Source organism: Amphiura filiformis, chromosome 16 (assembly GCF_039555335.1).
Source record: "Amphiura filiformis chromosome 16, Afil_fr2py, whole genome shotgun sequence".
NCBI classification, from domain to species: Eukaryota; Metazoa; Echinodermata; class Ophiuroidea; order Amphilepidida; family Amphiuridae; genus Amphiura; species Amphiura filiformis.
In genome coordinates this window covers 2,213,452-2,235,471 of record NC_092643.1, presented here as the reverse complement: position 1 = coordinate 2,235,471, position 22,020 = coordinate 2,213,452, and the positions used below count along the sequence as shown (strand labels likewise).

The following is a 22,020-nucleotide window of genomic DNA, read 5'->3' as shown; positions in this document are numbered from 1 at the left end:
ATCTGTTCCGAAGCACTTCTTTCACTAACATCAGCAGATGGAGCTGGGGATGGGATTGATAACAGTCCTGGTGGGTCATTCTGATCTCTCCACTCCCTTGGAGCTGGTGAGGCAATTGATATCAAGTTTATTGGATCATTGGCTTCTATTGAACATTCAGTTATTGAAGATGATGTTCCAGCTCCATCAGAGTGACGACTTCTGTTCCTTTCTGGTTTATCTTGATGTGATTGCTTGTTTTGTGGGAAAGCTTTAGCAAGCCTGGATTCATGTACTTGTCGTCCAGATCTATCCAATCTCTGTGAGCTGTGTGATGAGGCCAGTCTCTCCCGCTCAACTCTTCTATGCTTTTGCCCTGCCAATGAATAAGGTCCACTTTTTGAAGCTTCATTATGCCTTCTATCCCCAGACATGTGTCTCTGACGATTCAATGGCACTATAGGTACTACACTGCCTCTTCTGTAATCCTTATCTTTGGTGAGTTCACTGGCATCTGTTGGTAATGAATGTCTCCTTGGTGGGTGCTGAATTCTGGCTATCTTTGGATCAATCTGGTGGCTGGTTGCATCAGGATGGTTATTTCTGTGATGACTTGGACTGCTGGATACAGCAGGTTGGATATTTCTTTGATGGCTTGGACTGCTGGAGACAGCAGGCTGGATATTTCTTTGATGGCTTGGACTGCTGGATACAGCAGGTTGGATATGTCTTTGATGGCTTGGACTGCTGGATACAGCAGGTTGGATATGTCTTTGATGGCTTGGACTGCTGGATACAGCAGGTTGGATATGTCTTTGATGGCTTGGATTGCTGGATACAGCAGGTTGGCTAGTTCTTTGATGGCTTGGATTGCTGGATACAGCAGTTTGGTTACTTCTTGGATGACTTGGATTACTAGATGCATGAGGTTGTTCATTCATTTGGTATTGGTAACTTGGAGTGGAAGATGCTGCACCAGGTTGGTTACTCTTTTGGTAGCCAACAATCTTTGATACTGGAACTCGTTTGGGTTGGTTGGTTCGGTATCGGCATTGGTGTTGATTTGAATAGTACGATACAATGTTTTCAAATGGTTTACAGCACTCATCGCACCAATATATTTCCTTTTCTTTTTCTGAAGGTGCGTCGCTCCTACTCTCAGATGGCTTTGGCTGATTCTTACTCTGCCCAGCTGAAGTACTAGCTCTTCTGGGACCATCATTACTTTTCTTAGGACTATATTTCTTTTGCTTCTGCCCTTGCAAATACCGCTTTTTAAAATTGTTAAAATCTGTATCTGGAGCTTGAGGTTGCTGAGCTGATGCTGGTACAGCAGGAGATGTCAAAAGAGTGGCGCTCAACTGTCTTATAGCATTGCCTAGGAATGGCTTGGAAAGTGAGATGTGCGTGTTTAAGTCGCCTTGTTCCGGTTCGACCGGAGCATCGTCACTTGGTCTGAACACTTCTTCATCAATATCAGCTGCCATCTGATTAATATCATCATCAGGGTGATGCTCTAATAGACTGCTGCCATTGCTTGAGTGTGACATGTTCAGGTCTGTGAACACGTCACTGTATTTCTCTGCAACTTCACTAGGCAAACTATCATTGCCGATCACAGCATGAGTGCTCATCTGACTTTCATCGTCTGTTCTATTTTCTGTAGCTACTACATCAGACTCCTTTGTCTGTTCCTCTTGCTGCTGTACTACAGCATTACCATCAGCAGGCAGTATGTCTTGCTCTACATTGTGAGTTACACTAGTGTCGTCTGCATCATGCTCTACATCAGCCGATGGAGATTGTTGCTCCACAAACGCACATCCACTATCTTCCACAACATTAACACCAGCAGTGGTATTTTGCTGCTCCAAGTTGTGTGATATACTTGTACCATCTTCTACAGTTGGATCTTGCTGCTCAGAAGTGTACAACACACTTGTATCATCTACACATGTATTGACATCAGCAGAGGGCGCTTGTTCCACTTGAGTTACATTCCCTAAAGACGCTGAAGCTTCAGATAAATCTGCCATAGCAGTCTGTGGAGTGTCTACATTCTGCTTCACCTTCTTAAAAATGTTGGAAAATTTTGCTCGAGCTGTCTTCAAACTGAATCCTACTTTCGGTCTCAATTCTGCTTGACCATTAGCTGAAATCTCATTGATGTGCGACTCGAGCACACCACTGCTTGGTACTTGTTCTTGCACTGGTGGTTCTTGAGCGGACAAGTACCTCTTTTTAAATGGCATATTCCTTCTATCATCTACTTTTCTTTCATTCAAGGGGACACTGGCTTCACTATAATTTGAACATTCACTAGCACCTTCACCAACATCAACATTTTGTGGTTGCTGAACCGGCTCCATTTCACTATCCGAAGTGGACTTTGAACGTCTGCCTAATCTGATGCGAGTTAACGCTGAACTATCAATGTAACTTGAGACTTTCTGCCAAGACGGTGGACTGTAAAATTCTGCATCTTTCATTCCTTCATCTGCTGTAGGGGTTCCAGGTCTAGCTGTGTCTTCTAGCATTCCTTCATCTTCAGTCGGGGTTTGAGGTACAGCTGCATCTTTTTCCATACCAGCCCCTTCAGCTGACTCTTTTGGTTCAGCATCGCCATTTTTTTCTGACTGAGGTGCATTTTCCTGAACTCCCTCTTGTTCTGATAAACTATTCAAACAGTTCCCAGTATCCACATCTTGATCCCTGTTCTTAGAATCATTGCTACTTTCATCGTTAGGTTCAGGAAGTTCTGCAGGAATGTTGTACTTTGCACAAACACTACCTAGATAACTATAGACATCAGATTTGCTTACTTTTGGTTCCATTCTGCTTGCTGCATCAACACCTGTCTCGGTTTCTCCCGAATATTCACCAGATATTTGTTTGCTATGGGCCTCTACTTCTTCAGAGACTTCAGCTTCAGTAGATGCCTGACTGTTTCCAGTTGTCAATGCTACACTGGTTCCTGGCACAGTTGCTTCATGTTGCTCTTGATTTGCACGCTCTGTACTGTTAGATGGTTCTAAAGAGTATTCTTGTACATTAGACAGTTTCTTGGAAGGTACCTTGGTATGCCCCTTTGGGCTTGATGAAGATGTTGCTCCATGTTTTGTGACAGGCACACTGCTAGAACATTGGCTCTTTACAGGCGTTAACTTTTTGCTGGAATCAAGACCTCTCTCTGCTGAAATTACACCACTACTATCCTCTGAAGAGAGACTCTGCTTCTCAACATTGTCTGGTTTCATACTGGATGCTGCTGCTTCTTTCTGGGAGATATTACCTGGTTTATCACTGCTAGACCCTTCTGAGTTTCTCACGGCTGCTTTCTTCTTTTTTCAAAATGTCACCAGATTTAGAATATATGGAACTCATCAATGTCAGCTTTTTAGGCTGGGTCTGATCTATTCTTCCTGACTGAGCAGAAGGCTGCTGCTTTTCAGAATTTATTACAGTGGCTGAAGCTGTTGGCAATGTTTCTTCAGATGGTGTGCTTGGCATTTGGCAACCGTGTTCGTTGTCTTTCCGGTTTGCATTGGAAGACACAGATGATTTTGAGGGGTTACTGTTGGAATTTGTATTCTTTATTTTATTGCTGATTTCTCTAGGTTGAGATGATGTAGATGCTTTTGTAGATGTAGTACTTTTCTTGGTGGAATGGGAAGATGATTCGGCTTTAGAAGATGTAGATGTCTTTGAAATACTTTTGTTGAAGGAGTGAGATGGTGATTCTTTTCCTTTATTGCCAATATCTCCCGGTTTCGAAGATGCAGGCAACTTCAAATTCTCTCTGTTGGAAGAGTGAGATAGTGGTTCCTCTCCTTTACTGCTAACCTCACCAGCTTTGGAAGTACTATTGTTGGAGGACTGTGGTGATGGCACATTTCCTTCATTGGCAACTTCACTAGCTTTGGAAGATGAAGACGTCATTTTAACTTTATTGGACAAGTGAGATGGTGCTTCCTCTCCTTTACTGCTAACCTCTCCAGCTTTGGAAGATGCAGACATCTTTGAAGTACTTTTGTTGGAGGACAGGGGCGATGGCACATTTCCTTCATTGGCAACTTCACTAGCTTTGGAAGATGAAGATGGCATTTTAACTTTGTTGGAGGAGTGAGATGGCGAAGATGAAGATGATTTAGAGGAATGGGATGGCGATTCTTTTCCTTTATTGCTTGGTGCCACCATGCGGCGCTTTTTGGAAGCTTTCTTAACTGTAGCTGTGTCAAATGCTGACAAGAAGTTTGCAAATGCAGATGAATTGGCTACATTCTCCGATGAAACTTTGGTTTTAGATGTACTTGGTGATTTTGAGTGGGCTGTTGACTTAGTAACAGAACTATTGCTAGAAGATGAGGAGGTCTCTGGCTTATTGGAGGATGTGTCAGTTTTTTTACCAGATGATGACTTATTGGAGGATGTGTCACTTATTTTACCAGATGAAGGCAACTTATTATGACCTTCTTTTTCTTTTAAAAGCTCTGCACCTGCAGTTCCTTCTTCAGAAGACATACGCGATGACAAATGGGTTTCAGTGTCATCTGATGATTGTTGTAGAGTCAAAGAACTTTGACTTCCACTTTTGTTCTCTGTCAATCCCTGAGTGGACAACCCTTTTGTCTTTGTTTTAGAGCCATCTTTCCTCCTTTGCTTTGTTCGTTTCTTTGCCATCTTGGGGGCTTTACTGATTCTGCTCACACCTGCTGCATGCGATGTTGATGGCTGTTCCCTGTCACTTACATCAGATACCATCTGATTTGCTGCTGGTATTGACCCTTCAATCCCCGATGATTGTTCCATCGCCGATGAATGACCACTTTCTGACACACTATCATCACTGCTCTGTACCAATGTCTTTGATGTTGTTTTTGAATTATGTTTTCTCTTTCGTTTTGTACTCTTTTTCACACCCGACACCGATGTCTGTTCTTCATCAACTTCAGATTTCCTTGTGTCACCTGCTTCTTGAAGAACAAAATCCTTCATTTTCATTTTCTTCATCTTTTTTTTCTGACCATCAGAACTCGTTCCAGACTGAGGAGGAGGAGGATGCATCTCGCTGAATTTCATTTTCTTTGGCGATGGGGTGCCATCTTTACTATGCCGAGGTTTCTTACTTACTGGACAACGAAAGAATCTATGACGCTTCCATTCATGTCTCCTGTTGTACCACTCTAAGCAATATTTGCAAAAGAATATCTCCAGATTCTCCAGGATAACACTGCATCTCCTCCTTCTGGCATCTTCTATAAGCGCATCCGCTGATGTTACATCCTCTGTATTCATACAGGTACTTGAGGAAACTGAAGTCTCCTGGACAGGCGTTCCCTGGGGATCAGAGACTGTCTCCTGAGGTTGAGGTGTTCTCTGGAGATCAGAGACTGTCTCCTGCGGTTGAGGTGTTCTCTGGGGATCGGAGACTGTCTCCTGAGCTTGAGGTTGATTATGATCAAGGTTCCTCAATATATCAACATCCACCTGTTCTTGTCTACATGTATGCACAACAAGATGACTTTCAGTTCTCTCGTCCCTTTGAATTTCAGCTGGAAGAACTGTATTCAGACTGTCTTCATTATTTTGAATACTGGCATCTTCTAATGTGTAATGAATGTCATCATTTACACTGGTTGATTGGTCAATAGTTCTTGGTTCAATTACATCATTTTCATTGGCAGTCACATTGCCTACATTATGACCAATATTTGCAGTGTGATGATCTAACTGCTGCACAGTTCTTTGTTCAAATACATCACTTTCATTAGCAGTCACATTGGCTATATTATGACCGATATTTGCAGTGTGACGATCAAATTGCTGCAAAGTTCTTGGTTCAATTGAACCATCATCAGCTGTCAATCTGGGTAAATGATGAGCATTTGCACCGAGATTTACAAATTGCTGAACTCCGTGATGAATGACTTGCTGGACAGGTGCGGATTCCGTAGAAGTCACCGTGTCTAAATGATGACCAATGTTTGCAATCTGATTATCAGGTGGCCTTGATTCAACTGAGTTTGCATGTCTATTAGTGCTCAATGCCACATGCCCTATACTACTATTAGGCAAATTCGAAGCTGCAGGTTGTGAAAGTTGTCTGTCATGATGATGATGTTGATGATGATGAAGATTTCTACTATCACTGTGGTGATGATGATTACTGCCAACTGAGTTTGCATCCCTATTAGTGTTTAATGCTGTATGCCCTATACTACTATAAGGCAAATTTGAAGCTGCATTTTGTGAAAGTTGTCTGTCATGATGATGGTGATGATGATGATGATGCCCACCATGGTGGGGCTGCGCATCATTCCTTTGAATACTAGTACTCGAATGCATCTGATGTTGGGAGTGTTCAACATTCCGATGACCACATGTGTGCTCGATGGGTATCTCCATCACATCATCATCGCTATCACTAATTGTCACAGTTTCCACATCCTTATCGGATGTGTGAGTTTCAGTTACTCCCATCACGATAATATCGGTGTCAAATACTTTCTTCTCTGGAGCAGAAATAGCATCCTGCACATCAGTTTTTGCTGTATCAGGAACTTCAATTTTATTTTCTCCAATTGTTAACACTGGTTCACTGCTAACTTTCACTTTGCTTTTATGAACAAACGTTGCTGGTGAATTACTTTCATTTGTTTCCGAATCTTGAGATTCAGACTTTGCTTTACACAAGTTGATTCTTTGTCTTTTTGCTGGTGGCATCTCCGGTGCATCTGATCTTAATGGGCTTTCACCTTCACTTGTCATAACCATTGCAGGAGCAGACCTTGACATCATCTGTGCATCTGATCTTAATGAGCTTTCACCTTCACTTGTCGTTACCGTTGCAGGAGCAGACCTTGACATCTCATGTGCATCTGATCTTAATGAGCTTCCACCTTCACTCGTCGTCACCGTTGCAGGAGCAGACCTTGACATCATCTGTGCATCTGATCTTAATGAGCTTCCACCTTCACTCGTCGTCACCGTTGCAGGAGCAGACCTTGACATCATCTGTGCATCTGATCTTAATGAGCTTCCACCTTCACTCGTCCTTACCGTTGCAGGAGCAGACCTTGACATCACCTGTGCATCTGATCTTAATGAGCTTCCACCTTCACTTGTTGTCACCGTTGCAGGAGCAGACCTTTGTTTCCTTTTTGAAACTTTCCTTCCATATTCAATTCCACATTTCTTGCATTTCTGCAATTTTTTTCTGTTAACAACGTTTTGTGGTCGTTGACAAAATGATTAAAGAGTCTCATGTAGCTTAAAAAGTATTTGCTACATTTGAAACATCGATAGGTACCGTTCCAATAGTAGTTATGCCACTTACGCACACCATGTATCTTGTTTATTTTTAAATTGCGTAGTATTTTAATATGTTGCTTGTGCCTTTGAAGACCTTCCCATTGACTACCTCTTTGTGGACTACTCTCCCGTTGACCTCTGACCTGCTGAACTCCTTGACCTGGCTGACCCTGGGGTACTTTTGCACTTGCAGGTACCTTAAGCCTGTCTCGGATAGGATCTTCATTTGGTGTATCATGTGGCACTTGTCTTGGTTCTGCTGGCCCAGGAGGTGGCGGACTATGCTGATCTTGGGGTCTCATCATAACAATCTTGTATGTTTTATCTGCAATGGACAAAAGAGAAAAAGAAGAAAGGTCAATTTAATATTTGTATGCATTTTGAAATCATTAATAGAGTATGACATGAGTACAAATTTATTCAAAACACATAGGCCTACAATTTTTTTTTAAGTCAACCATGAATGATCCTAGCATATAGCTCTAGATCCAGAGACACTCCAAAGCCGAAAAAATAAATGACTTAAAAAAAACATTTCGAGTATAGTCCCACCCCCCAATTTTGAACAATTTTCACCCAAAAATGGGATGGAACTATACTCAAGTCAGTACGGTACACCAATGTAAGATCAAAACAAGTCATACATGTACATCAGAACTTCCACATTCCAATAGCGCTTTAGCCCTAACACTTAACCCTGCTTTTTGATATCAGAAGTTAAAGAAGATACGAAAGAGGGGGACAGATGAACAAAGAAGTCACTTGGCACCCCCGGGATTCGAACCTTTGACCCCCCCACATGCCAACCACACGATCACGGACTGGTAGCTACACGGGTTATCGCTGCCCGGGCAGCAATTCTGTGAGCATATAACACTTCTAAGGGTGATTGCGTCATCGCAGACCCTGGGATTCATGCATGCGCTTCATTTTTCATCATGTTTTTTGTGGTATAATTTGGGTGTTAGGGTTAATTTATTTAATCTTTTGGTTGTTTGATTTGGTCATTTATTCATTTTTCTAACAAAACATATAATGTTCAATTCTAGACATGGACAATACCAACAGATATCATACTATATACATTCATTAGCTATTTTAACAGATTTTCGCTTCTTTATCAAATTATTAATCTTTTTCTGCCTCTTTGTAGTAATTTTTATTCTGTAAACCTGAGACCATAGGTATTATGGTGTCTGCTGTAAACTGTGCAGTATATTTGTGTACAAATTGATGGTGTTATTTACGTATATTTTAAATTTAAATTAGCCAAATAATATGACTTATCCTTACATTTCATTATAAAAAGTTGTTTTGAAGTTGAACATTCTGATGTTCTACCCCTTTTAAAGATGCAAACAGGATTTAAGATAAATAGCACCATCAATCATTGTTCACCTTTACTTAAAAATTACTTCATTTTACATTTTACATGCATCACACAACCATGAAAAGAACTGTATGATCTATAGATAAACAACACCACCACCCAGTTTAAGAAACTGTTGACTTACAGGTAATGCTAAATATTGAAAGTCAGTAATTGTTTACATAAAAATTTGCATCTAGTAAAAAGAAGTCACTCATTCAAAACTATTTCAACATTCCCATAGGGCTTAAAATTCCATGCCAGAAAAAATGTTTAGATTGAATAAATATCTAATCTTGCTATACAATGGACTGATTACAGTGTAAAACTTCCCACAAACAAGCAACTGTGTGTTATTACCCAATGATCAATACTCTTTAGAGATAAATGTATTTGCATAACAGCAAAGATCCTAAAAATACATTTCTTTTTAAGATATTTAACAAAAGCAAAGCAGTTCAAAGAATGAACAATGAAATTGATTAGATAACACGTATATGATGAAAATGAAAACCCAGATAATCAATTCTAATATAGACCCTGGAAAGAATCTCCCAGGGTCTATGATTCTAATTACATAAGACTTATCAGACCACCACAGAAGATCATCTAGATCAAATACCTTCCAACAAACAGTAGTCAACAGCAAAGATATCACAAAGAAAAAGTAGAAGGAATGAAGTTGAAAAGAATTTATTTTAGTCCAGAATATGGGAGGGAGTAATGTGCCTGACTGACTGTCTAACACACAACTTGCGTGGACAAGAACCTCATCCCAATGGCAAAGTCCAATAACCTCAATGACATAATCATAGTGCAAAATTTGTCCTCAAGTTGTAAAGTATGAGTTTTTGTACCCAAATCTTCAACGATGAGCATGTTGTGGATCCTAGTGAAAGTATCTGCTAGCAATACTAATTTCGCATTGAAATTGGAAACAAATAAAATAAACTCCTGTCCTTGTCAATTCATGATATCCCCAACCAGAACCAAAAAATAAATTTTATGCAGCCTAATCACTAACCAGAGAAGATGTCTTACCCTTCCCATAAACCTTTGCAACATGATACATCTCCTCATTTCATCAAATAACACTCCCATTTACTTTGTACAGCCTACAGGTTTCCTTTGTTTTTATTTTGAGAATAGACTAGCTGAACATGGGTCGCTACTCGCTAGTCAAGAAAATAAACAGATTTTGCAACATCTGGATGTGCTCTGTTCACTGAGGCATATTTCATCACTGTGGCACAACACAGCAAATCAGTACAGACAATTGAAATGAAGATATGCATTATGGGAAGTGTTATACCTTCTCTGATCCCTAGACTAATTCCAATCAGCCGTCTACACTTCGTATGTACTGTGTATGCTTCGTAGTGACGACTGATTATCTTACAGCCAATATCATGACGGACTTCTGAAAACTATTCAATGTGACTTTGGTTGTGCGCCGTGGCGCGACTGACTAGCGGCGCCCGTGTACCGATAAGCGTCGCTGTACCGCGCCGCTGTGACAAGATCGCGCTCTGAACTTCTAAAACAACAAACTCGGTCAAAAGGTCAATTTGGACACAACTGCGCATGCTCTATGCCACAGGAATCCTGTTGCAAAATCCGTCACTTTTTTTCCACGTAGTTTTCTCAGTCGTCAATCCAGACGGTTGACGACTGAGGGCAGCAGTCTACTCTGATCCCTAACCTTGCCAATGGATGTACACCTTATACTTGACCTTATTTCTCAACAATTAACACAATATTTCTGTTCCCACTGTCCTACAAAATTTGCTGGTCTCTAATACTTGCTTTGGTATATTTTTGTTTTGTTACAGAATAATTTGGTTGCCTTTCACACTGCCAGATTTAGTGTCGTTGGCCGGCCAGTGGGAAAAGTCTTTGCAAAATAGTGCACCACCATGGCTGTCAATTCCTTCATTTCCAATAGGGTGCACTACACCAAATCCTTTGGTGTAACCCTTCATAGTCCCACCAAAAATAGCGCCTATGTGAAATATATTGGCATCCCGAGGGAACTGAATTTGAGTAATATTGGTTGTTTTGATATAAACGATAGAATAAATGTTCAATAATACAAAATACAAATCTTTTCAGAAAATATTCCGAATTGAATGTGCATGGTGATAGGCTCTCGGAACAATATCATGGCTGGAACTGAGTAAGGAGGCATGAGTGTCGGATGAAATTCAGGATGGCGCTGTTCAGGGGTTTAATTATATCTCTCAGGTAAGTCTTTTAAGAAACTTGTTTCAAAAAATTTAATTGCAATAAAAAAATTTAAATTAAAGATTAAAATCTTTATCTAAGATATTGGTTCAATCAAAATAATAAAATATTAGAGGAGGTAGAAAAACAAACTTACTTTCTTGTATTTTCATGTGCATTTCAATGGGACGTTTATTTAGTGGTGTGCGCCCATATGTAGTTTAACCCTATACAAAGCAAAGGGAGAGTCCCTCAAAAACCCCACTATTAATTTTATATTCAATACAAGCAGTTGATATGCAATGATGCATGTAAATTACACTAAAAAGGGCATTTTGTGATCCACAGCATCATCCCCCACTTTTCTCTAAAAAAGTTGAAATTTTTATACCACTGGAAACCTCAAGCTACATAATGTTTATGTACAAAAAATTTCTTGCAGATTAATTTGTTTAGCAAAAACATTGTGAAATTTAAATTACGTTATGGTACACCAGAACGAAATTCAGTGTAATACACTCGCACACACAAAATTGGAATCAACTGAAATTTTGGGAATATGCTTTTTTCATGGATATCTATTGAAAATTGTCATAAAAAGAGGATAGTATCACGATACTTCTTTAACTAAGCAAAAAAAGTTGTTTGGTTGTTCTTAACAGACCGACATTAATCTTGAAAATATGAAAAAAGTTTTTACTGTAATAAAGAATGCGAACCTAATTTTGGAAATTATGAGAATTGCTTCTTTTTTTTTTTTTTTTTTTAGAAATGTATTTTTTCAGAAACTGTTTTAAAACATATATCGTCACCTGTCCTGTATCATATAGTGACGGATTTGCAAAATACACATTTCGAGAAAATTGAATTTGAAAATTTAGCGATTTTCAATTGCGGCATACTCTTGATTCAAATGTTATTGTCGATTAAAACCTGGTTAAAAGTAACACAAATGTGTTTTCACTATCAGAGCATTTACTTATTCTGCAAAAATCAATATTAAATAAAATATGTCACTATCTGAAAAGGACTAATGACAATTTTGACGTTCAAATGACAAAATAAATTGTGCAAATATGTCACTACCTGTGAAACAGTTGCGCAAATATGTCACTATGTGAAAAGGACAAAACAGCAATTTTACCTTGCAATGAAAAAGTTGGGCAAATACATCGCACAACTACGTCACTAGGTAAAACGTCAAATTCTTCAAATTGCAAATACGACATACTGGACTTGCGCAGTATATATGATTGGCAAATACATTGTTATGTGATACAGACATTTCAAGGTTTCGCAAATACGACATAATTACCTAGCTGGGGGGTTTACACCCCCCAGCTAGGTATTGTAATCGTTCGGGTTCTTCCGCTGGCAACAAACCACTGTAATCTTCCCGTTTTCTTCCGCTGGCAACTAAGTGAAAATGCACATGTTTTTTTTTTGTTACCCTTTGAGATTGAAACCCTGACTTGATGCTATGTAAGAATTATTTGACTAGTGAAGATATGGTTTGGTCTTTTTGAATCATTGTTTTTCTAAAGGAATGAATGTGTTTGTTAGTTTGTTACTGTAATTTGTTATTTAACCTAAGGCACTTAATTAGTTGAAAAGGTAATTAATGACCTGTTGTTTCTGCAAGCCCAGGAATATATGTGTGGGAGGATTGATGGCTAATATGATTTTGGATGTAGTTAGTTGGAATTGAAAGGTTGTTGCAGAAAACTTGGATAATAGTGACAGTAGTTTGTGTAGGAAGCAATAGTTGAAATAATGGCATATGGGCACATGAACAAAGTGAATAACTTTAGGTGATTGCAAAGCCAAAGGTTTTCTTTAAGGTTGAATGTCAATGCAGTGGAAATAAGCAGTAATGGCATATTTATATAGGTTTTTTAATAGAAATTTGATTTTTGATATGAACCATGCAGGTGTGTTAAAGGCACTCCTTAACAGTAATTGTAGTATAAATTTATGGGTTTAATATTATGTTTACTATTAAAAGTACTAGTATTAGGCTCTGGCTTATCTTTTGATTTTGATTTTGCACCCGTATTTTACAGACTTTGGTGGTATGTTTGGAAACAGGGGATTAATGAGCCAGGCTTTAAAATGTTTAGCATTTATTTCTGTATGGTTATGTCCGACCTCTTTCTTTGTATTAATGAAAGTGTTCTCTGGTCTCTTTCTTTGTAATGAATGTGTTTTTGGCTTGATTAGTAATTCCAATGTTAGTACTGGTATATGAAACTATCAGATGTGTTTCCTTTGCAGTAGGAACTTTAATTCTTTCAGTGCCATTATCATGGCATATTTACAGGCTCTATGTTTTGCTTAAGTAAATGATTGTTGGGGATTTTCTTGTCTTCTGATGTTAGGGTTTTTGTTTTATACTTATATCTTAGAGTATGTATCTTATTTTGTTTGATTAAAAACATCTTGCATTAATATATATTTGAATCCCAGTTCCTATTAAATTTGTGTGGTTTAAAACATTAACAATTGGTGTTCTTGTATTTTACAGGGAAATTAAACATGTTTTAAGATTATAAAAAAAACAAAAATAGCTTGCAAATGGAATAGACCTACATGAATGCGGGACATGAATTCATTTGTTTTCCCTACCTTTTTTGTTTGTTTATGAAGTTGGGGAAAATAGTATAAAAGCCTTTAAAAGTCTAGTAATTGGTAACTGTAAAAGAAGTACCTTCATGATACCTCCGAGTCCACTGGGTATTATATGCATGCGTGCTTGGCAGCACTATTGTGGTGCCACATTACATTTGATGTAGTATATATGTCATGGACTGTAACATTTGAGCTGTTTAAGGGGTCAATGGGTCAGGGTATACAAGTAATATTGTAAATAATTTTTATTGCACAACCTTATGCCCTACAACAAGTTAAAACTGCATTTCTAAAAGGTTTCAGTGTTAGATGAATTGGTCACTGCATCGTGGTATGATAAAATTCCTTCTATAATCTGTGGATAAATGTTTATAATCTGTGAGTTAATGGATCATGGTTATCACCCATTTGCTGTTTTCTGTAATCATGGTGATCTTGAATGAGAAATACTAGCTAGTACTAACAAGGTAAGACTGATCATAGTTTAATTAATTTAATTCTATAGTGATAGTTACAGGACTATTCATGGGTATTGGAATAATTCTGGTAGACCCCTAGCACAAGTATAACCCTAACCTAAGCAACCCCAATTATAACCCTAACCCTAATCCTCACCGTTTATAAACCTAACCTAATCCTAACCCTAATTTAAATTTAAATTATAAGGGGCTGTCATTTTCTTTGGAAGGGGGTCATGAATATACTGGGGAGTGGGGTCATAGAATTTTAGACCAATTATAGGGGTTATAATTTTTCAACACCCAAAATAGGGGTATAGAATTATTAAGGGCTGGTGACTTTTTCGCGCTGTGCATGTATTCTTGCACACAATCTTTCATTATATAATGCAGATATTTTATGCATATAAGCGCCTTCCTTACACACACAATTAAATTTTAACGCACTCCACACACTTTCTTTGCTCTAAAGTTTTGCTGCGCTCCTCGCCTTTGTTCCGCAATGAATAATTTGTCTTGAGTCTGTGTAGGTGGAAGTGGGTGGGTGGGGGGGGTCATAAAAATTTCGACCCAACATAGGGGGGTCTAAAAAAATTGTGCCCATAATAGGAGGGTCATAAAATTTTTACTCCGGTCACCGACCCCCCCCCCCCGACGTAAGAAAATGACATCCCTCTAACCAAACCCTAAAACACAGGGTGCACAGGGTAAACCAGAATTATACCTGGGTAATAATAATAATTCCTATTCATGTTTTAGTCCAAGACACAATCCCAGCAAACACAAAATGTTTTCGACATCATTCACAAAAGGTTATAAAAGGTTGTCAGAAAACGTTTAAATGTCGGGTTATATAAAGGGTATATTAAGGTTATAAAACGTTTTCATAAAATAAAAAAACATTTTATGATATTCTACTGCTCAGCAAACAAAAATGTTTTACAAAAACATTTAAATGTCGGGTTATATAAAGGGTATAAAAACATTTTAATAACATTCCAAAAACATTCTTGAAAACTTGATACAAAACATTCTAAACAGAATGTTATTTTGGGGTTGAAAAAATATTTTGCGAAAAATGTTTGCCCAAAATATTTTCAAAAACGTTTTAAAAACATTTTCATGACCTTTATATAACCCGACATTTAAATGTTATTGAAAGGTTTTGAAAAAAACATTTGAAGAACATTTTTTGTTTCCTGGGTTCAAATATTTTAACATAATGTTATTTTAGTATTGACACAATATTTGGCAAAATGTTTGCAAAAATAGTTTACAATAACATTTTTTGAAAACATTTAAAAATATTGTTGTAGTGTGTTTTCATACAAAACGTTTTAAAAGCGTTATCATGACCTTTATATAACCCGACATTTTAATGTTATTAAAAGCGTTTTACCTAAACCAAAAGCCAAAATATAACTTATTTAAAAGCGTTTTTAAAACGTTTTTGTGTTTGCTGGGATGTTTATCATCACCGTTCAACATCTTTATTACCACTCCCGTTTACTAACTGCTCCTGTTTACTCTACTACATAATAATAATAATAATAATACATGGGATTTATAAAGCGCCCTACGATGTAAAAACAGCCTCAAGGCGCTGCACAGAATCTTAAAAACTACATACACTAATACAATATCAACTAGGGCCTACATGCTAAAAACAAAATAGTATACATGAAAAATAAGCATGATAAACTCATTATACACACCATAATATACTAAAACATAAAATAATGTACAAGTTACACAATCAATAAAATACCGTAAGCTTGACCAGCAAACTACTGGTATATAAAATTAGTCTACACTCTGAAGACACAAGTTTAAAAAGTAGCAAAATGAATAAGATTAAAAAACGCTTTTAAAAAGGCAATATTTGCACAAACCACATGCCACCTTATTTCACACTTCTAAAAACAATATAATTCAGAACCTTGCAGAAATGAAATTGCACAACTGAAATGAGATGACGATCATATTGTCTAACAAGATACATTGAAAAGATGAGTTTTGAGTCCTTTTTGAAAGAGTTTATGTTTGATACTGAACGAAGCTTGAAAGGCAACTTGTTCCATACCTTTGGTGCAGCTGCGGCAAATGATCTTTCGCCGTAGAACTTGGTTTTACACTTCTTTGGAGCTAGCGTGTACAAAGGAGAGCTTGTGAAGCCGATCGTAGAGTCCGCTGTGGCTTATACTCCTCAATAAGATCGCTAATATATCTAGGAGCCAACCGTGCAATGCCTTATAGGTAAGCAATGCAATCTTGTATACAATCCGCTGTTGCACGGGAAGCCAATGGAGGGCTCTAAGAACAGGCTTCATGTGCTCATCCTTTCTGCACTTGGTAACGAGGGCGCCGCAGTGTTCTGCACTCTCTGTAACTGCGATTTCATTTTCTTGAAGTCCGTACAAAACAGCATTACATGAGTCTAAACGCGAGGATACAAATGCATGTACCAACCTCTCCACAGATGACTTGTCAAGATAGCGACGCAGCTTTCCAATACGGTAGATTGCAAAAGAGGCTGCACGGACAACACTCTTAACATGGTCTTTCATGTCCATAGATGAATCGAAGATGACGCCGAGATTCCTTGCGACCCGCGATACCTCAATTTCAGATGTATCAATGGTGAGTTTGGGAAAGGATGGAGTTTTCACAAATTTTGAACTTATGTGAACCACCTCAGTTTTTGAGTCATTCAAGACAAGCCTGTTTCTGATTGTCCATGCTTTGATGTCGCGAAGACAGAGTTCTAGTCTCGGGATGGCGAAATTGCGTTCACTTGGGTGAAGAAGCATGTACAGCTGCGTATCATCAGCATATGTCATGAAGTTGATGTTATGGGCGTTAATAACATCACCGATGGGGGCTGAGAACAGAGTAAACAAAAAGGGGACCATTGACCGAGCCTTGAGGGACCCCGTCATTAAGGTCGAGACTGTCCGATAATTCTCCATTGATAACAACCGACTGAGATCTGTTTTGAAGATATGACTCATACCATTTCAGTGCCGTTCCTGTTATGCCGTAGCGTTCACGCAGACGTTGAAGTAAAGCTGGGTGGGAAAGCGTATCAAACGCTGCGGAAAAGTCTAGAAGTACTAAGACAGCTTCAAGATGTTGGTCAGCGGCGTTGAGAATGTCATTGTGAATTCTGGTGAGTACAGTCTCTGTGGAATGGAATTTCCGGTAGGCAGATTGATTAGGAGCGTAGAGATCATTTGCAACAAGATAGTCTGATAGTTGTGCTGCAGAACCGCGTTCAATTGTCTTTGATAAGAACTTCAAGTTTGAAATTGGCGGTAATTCTTCAGCTCATTTCGGTCAGAGTTCGCTTTCTTTAAAAGTGGAGTCACTTGCGCAGACTTCAGTGACTGAGGAAATACACCAGACATGAGAGACGCATTGACGATGTTGGTTATCTGTGGCAGCAGTGGATCCAAACATTTCTTCAAAAGACTAGTTGGAATTGGATCCAATGGACAGGACTTTGTAGATGATTTCAACACAATCTGGCAAACATCCTCATCTGATACCTCACGAAATGCAGTGAACTCACTCTCACACGAATCAGTTATATCAACAGATAGTCCAGGTGGATTAATGTTGTCAAGCGTATCTAACAGTCTTTTCACTTTCTTCTTGAAGAATTCTCCAAAGCCATTCGCGAGATCTTTGCAACATGAGTGGTCAGGAAGCACACTTGACGAGGAGGACTTGCTCAATTTGTTGACAATCTTGAACAGTTGGCGGTCATCACATTGACTGATTTGTGCACGGTGGTATTCACATTTTGCTCCTTCAAGTTGTTTGCGATATTCTTGGCAGTGTTGGACATACAGCTGGTGATCCACTTCCAAACCAGATTTTAACCATTTACGCTCACATTTTCGCTTTTCACGTTTATATGATCGTAGCTTGTCATCATACCAGGGGGCATTAGGTCTGTGCACTATTGTCCGAGTTCTCATAGGGGCATGGGAATCAAGCAAGCTGGAGAGCACATGTTCATATCGGTCAACTAGAATGGAAGGATCGCCATCGAGATGATCAAATTTGCTTTCAGATGAACCAAGGGTCGACGATGTAATGTCAGTTTTAAACTGTTCCAGATCAATACGTCGTAGGTTCCGCGAGCAAACTTCAACTTTTACAGGAGCTGGTCTTTGCACATCCATAAGACATTTCAATGGTTTATGGTCTGATGGAAGACCATTCAAAACGGCCACACCAGAGATAAGCTCATCAGATGAACGCGAGATAATAACATCCAATGTGTGACCGTCCTTGTGCGTTGGACCATGGACATGTTGACAGAGTCCACATGAATCTAAGAGATCCATAAATGCAGTCGCTTCGCGATCAGAGGAATCATCAAGATGGAAGTTCATATCACCGGTGATCAAAAGATGGCCCGGGGCAATGGTCAAAGTTTCCAAAAGCTGGGAAAACTCTGTCATGAACATTTTCACTGTAAGTTTGTTTTCAGTTGATGGTGGTGGGCGGTAGATGATGACCAACCTGATTGATGAGGATCCATTTGACAACAGTACATCGAGATATTCGAATGACTGGAAGATATGAATGTCATTGAGTCTAACATTGAATCCCCTATGAACAATCAAACAGGCGCCGCCGCCTCTGCGGTTTACACGAGGAGCATGGTGAATGGCGAAATGGGGCAGAGTGTTGATAATATCTGCAAGAGGAACTTCATCACGATCGTCTCCATCCAGCCATGATTCAGTAACGGCTAGAACATCAAGTTTCTGATCAATTATAAAGTCAGCAATAGACGCCGCTTTTTTAATTGAACGCGCATTCCATGATCCGAGGCAGGCTTTTGGCAATGATTTTGTCTTTTTTGGTTTCTGTCCAGCTCCGACTGGGGCTGCAGGTAGTTCAACAAGATAGCGCCGCCGCGAAGGCGGTGGTTTCAAATCAAATGGCTTGGGCGTGATATGAACTTCGATTTTGCGTCCTTTCCCCTTTCCTCCACGGCAACCTCGTCTTGTTTTTCTGGCAATACCAAGGTTGCTCAACGTAGTCCAGATAGATGGTTCAATATTATAACAATGTTGTTGATCACACCTTTTGTTCAGATTAAGTAGGATATCCTCACTGTATATTCGTGGAGGCATAGTGTGAAAAAGTTAAAGTACAATAAACTGTCAATGCACTATGTTAGAGAATTGCTTCCAAATTCTGCATTTGTATAATACACAAGAGATAACGCTGATCGTTGAGATTCAAAAATAAGACAAAATAGCACAATTGCTGATTCCAAAAATTCAATCAAGTTCTGTTATCCATTATAAAATGTACTCACGCAATTCCTATATTGACGAAAAATACACAAAAACGTCTTTAAAATATCAAATTTGATGAAACATTTACAGAGCGAAAGTGACATGCAGCCAATCATCAAAGAGGGCGCTATCTATACATTGTAGCTCCCGCTAGTTTTGAATAAAATAAACACACTATCTGTGGTCATCTTGTGACTCCTACATTTTGGTCATCAAAAGTATTATGCCCCCCCGTATTTTTCTTTCCGAAAATGTATGAACCCCTGTATATTTGGGATCCTCCTACCAAAGAAAATAATAGCCCCCTAAGGGGTATTTATGGGGCTCAAACTCAGTGACAACAAACCTCACAACCAGGGGACATTTTGCAGGGGTCATGTCAAATCTTAGAATTGCTGCATTTTCTGGCAATATGTAGGAGTACGGAGCTCAAACTCAGTGACAATAAACTTGATGAGAAGAGTAACATTTTGGAATATTTTGCATGGATCAGGTCAAAGGTCAGCTGGGGTCAAATCTTGAAATTCAATATCTGGACATCTGTAAGGGTGCACGGGCTCAATCTCGGCGACAACCTCATGACCAGGGGAACATGTTGGAACATTTTGCAGGGGGCAGGTCAAAGGTCAGCTGGGGTCAAATCTTCGAATTTCAATATCTGGACATCTGTGAAGTGCGGGCTCAATCTCGGTGACAACCTCATGACCTGGGGAACATATTGGAACATTTTGCACGGGTCAGCTCAAAAGACATCATTCTGGGGCCAAATCTTAGAATTGCGTTATCTGGACATCTGTAAGAGGTACAGGGCTCAAACTCGGTGACAACTCATGACCAGGGGTGAATTATGGAACATCTTGCAGGTGTCTGGTCAAAGGTCATCTGGGTCAAATCTTAGAATTGCATTTTCTGGACATCTGTGAGGAGTACAGGACTCAAAACTCGGTGACAACAAACCTCATCACAGGGGAACATTTTTGGAACATTTTGCAGGGGTCAGATACCTCCACAACACCAACATGCCCCAGCTAGGTTTGTGGTCTATGACCACCATTTGCCTCTAGTTTAATTAATATCTTACTAATTAAGTCACTTTGAAGCATAGTTTTTAGTGAATATATCTTTAACATACATATATAGAGTACATGTAGAACATAACACACTGAAATGTTCTAATTTGCTCAAAACGTTCAAAATGTTGAATGGGACCCCATTGGAATTAAGTGTGGGACCCCATTGGAATTAAGTCTACACAGGAAGCTAGACTTTATGGGTCATCCTGGCAATTCGGCATTTTGGTGTCTTTTTGGTGTGCAGCTTTTCAATGTGTTAATATTTTGTATGTTTCATTGTACAATTTTATGTCGCTTTTTGCCAAATAGGTAAATATGAATGAATGAATGTACATCACAAAAAATCTTTTTAAAGTGGTAAATTGGAACTTGGATTAAAAAGCAACAGAGACCATGCCAGCAAACCAGAACTCACATCCGCGAATCAAATGTCTTCCTATGAATTGCGAAAGCCTGAAATGACTTACCTCGTCAAAGTCATCATGGCATATTTAAAAGAAAATTGTCTCACCAAGAACTTAAGGAGTTAAAAAAAGTTGCCTTGCCGAGGTGTTAAAAAAATTGCTCCACAACAACTGCCCAGCCCCTCTTGATATCTGTTCTGTGCTCTTATGGTAAGAATCACACTTTCACATTAGCTTGTGCTCCTTTATGCTATTGTTGCTATTGTCAGATTTAGCGCCTTATGCTAAATCTAGTCAATCAAACAATTACAGGCCAAATAGATCAACCTCTGATGCCATGCAGTAACCATGGTAACCTGATATTAAAGTAATATTATTGGAGTAAATCATCCAGATACAGCTACAGATTGTTAAATTAAGAACTTGATCTAGAATGGGTGGAACTTGATCATATAGTATGATTGGTTGCCAATGCCTGCATGTAATAAAATATGCTGGTGATGCCCAGACGTACCCGTACACAGGCCGCACCCCCCTCCCCCAAATTTGCAAAAGTACAAAAAGTTCCAAAATTTTAGAATGTGTGGCGCAGCGAAACAAAAAATCATGTTTTTTGGTCAAAAAAAGGTCCAAACTTTTCACAAAATTGCCCCCGGATAAAAAAGTCCACTTTTTCAAAATCAGCACCTCCCCAAAAAAAAAATCCTGCGTACAGGCCTGGTGATGCCAGTATTTTGATGAGTTTTATTAATTAACCTTTGGTGAAAAATAAACTTACCTTTGTAAACAATTGATCTTGTTGCAAATCTTGATGGCATTTTTGGTCCAAATCAAAATCTAGTGGATCTTCTCATCCACAGTTCTTGCAAAAAATGTTTCACAGATTTCATAAGCATACTGCTTTCCAAAAAAGAATATCATACGCTCTTCAACAGCTCAACTGTTTTAAATTGTCACAGATTTGGAAGTATGTTTCTCATATAAAGGTTTTCAAAAAGCTCTTCATTTCTTCTACAGTTCACAAGTATAATATCAATTGGAATTGTTATATCACAGATGGTACAATATAAAACATGTATTGTTTTGCTTTTCACAAAGTTTTTATGAGTTCCTCTATAGCTCATAATGTTCAACAATTTATATGTACATGTAATACATACATTTAGCGATTTGGTACATTGCTCTTCAAAAATGCTTTCAAAAGCTCCTCTAGGTTCTATAGCTCAAATGTTTAACAAAATGATATATATATCA

At 38.8% G+C, this 22,020-nt stretch overlaps 2 protein-coding genes across 2 annotated transcripts in view; both read right to left on the bottom strand.

Moving 5' to 3' along the window:
* Positions 1–21,648, bottom strand: part of LOC140136439 (uncharacterized) — a 31,794-nt gene extending 10,146 nt beyond the window's left edge. The window contains exons 1-3 of the mRNA XM_072158163.1: positions 21,545–21,648; positions 3,292–7,615; positions 30–3,257 (exon numbers count right to left, since the gene is read on the bottom strand). Of these exons, the coding sequence (XP_072014264.1) occupies positions 30–3,257; positions 3,292–7,062 (6,999 nt within the window). The 5' untranslated portion in view covers positions 7,063–7,615; positions 21,545–21,648. The remainder of the gene's footprint in view (positions 1–29; positions 3,258–3,291; positions 7,616–21,544) is intronic.
* Positions 17,265–19,121, bottom strand: LOC140136438 (uncharacterized). Its single transcript, XM_072158162.1, has one exon. The coding sequence runs from the start codon at positions 19,119–19,121 to the stop codon at positions 17,265–17,267; it is 1,857 nt and encodes a 618-aa protein (XP_072014263.1).
* Positions 21,649–22,020: the final 372 nt, after the last annotated feature.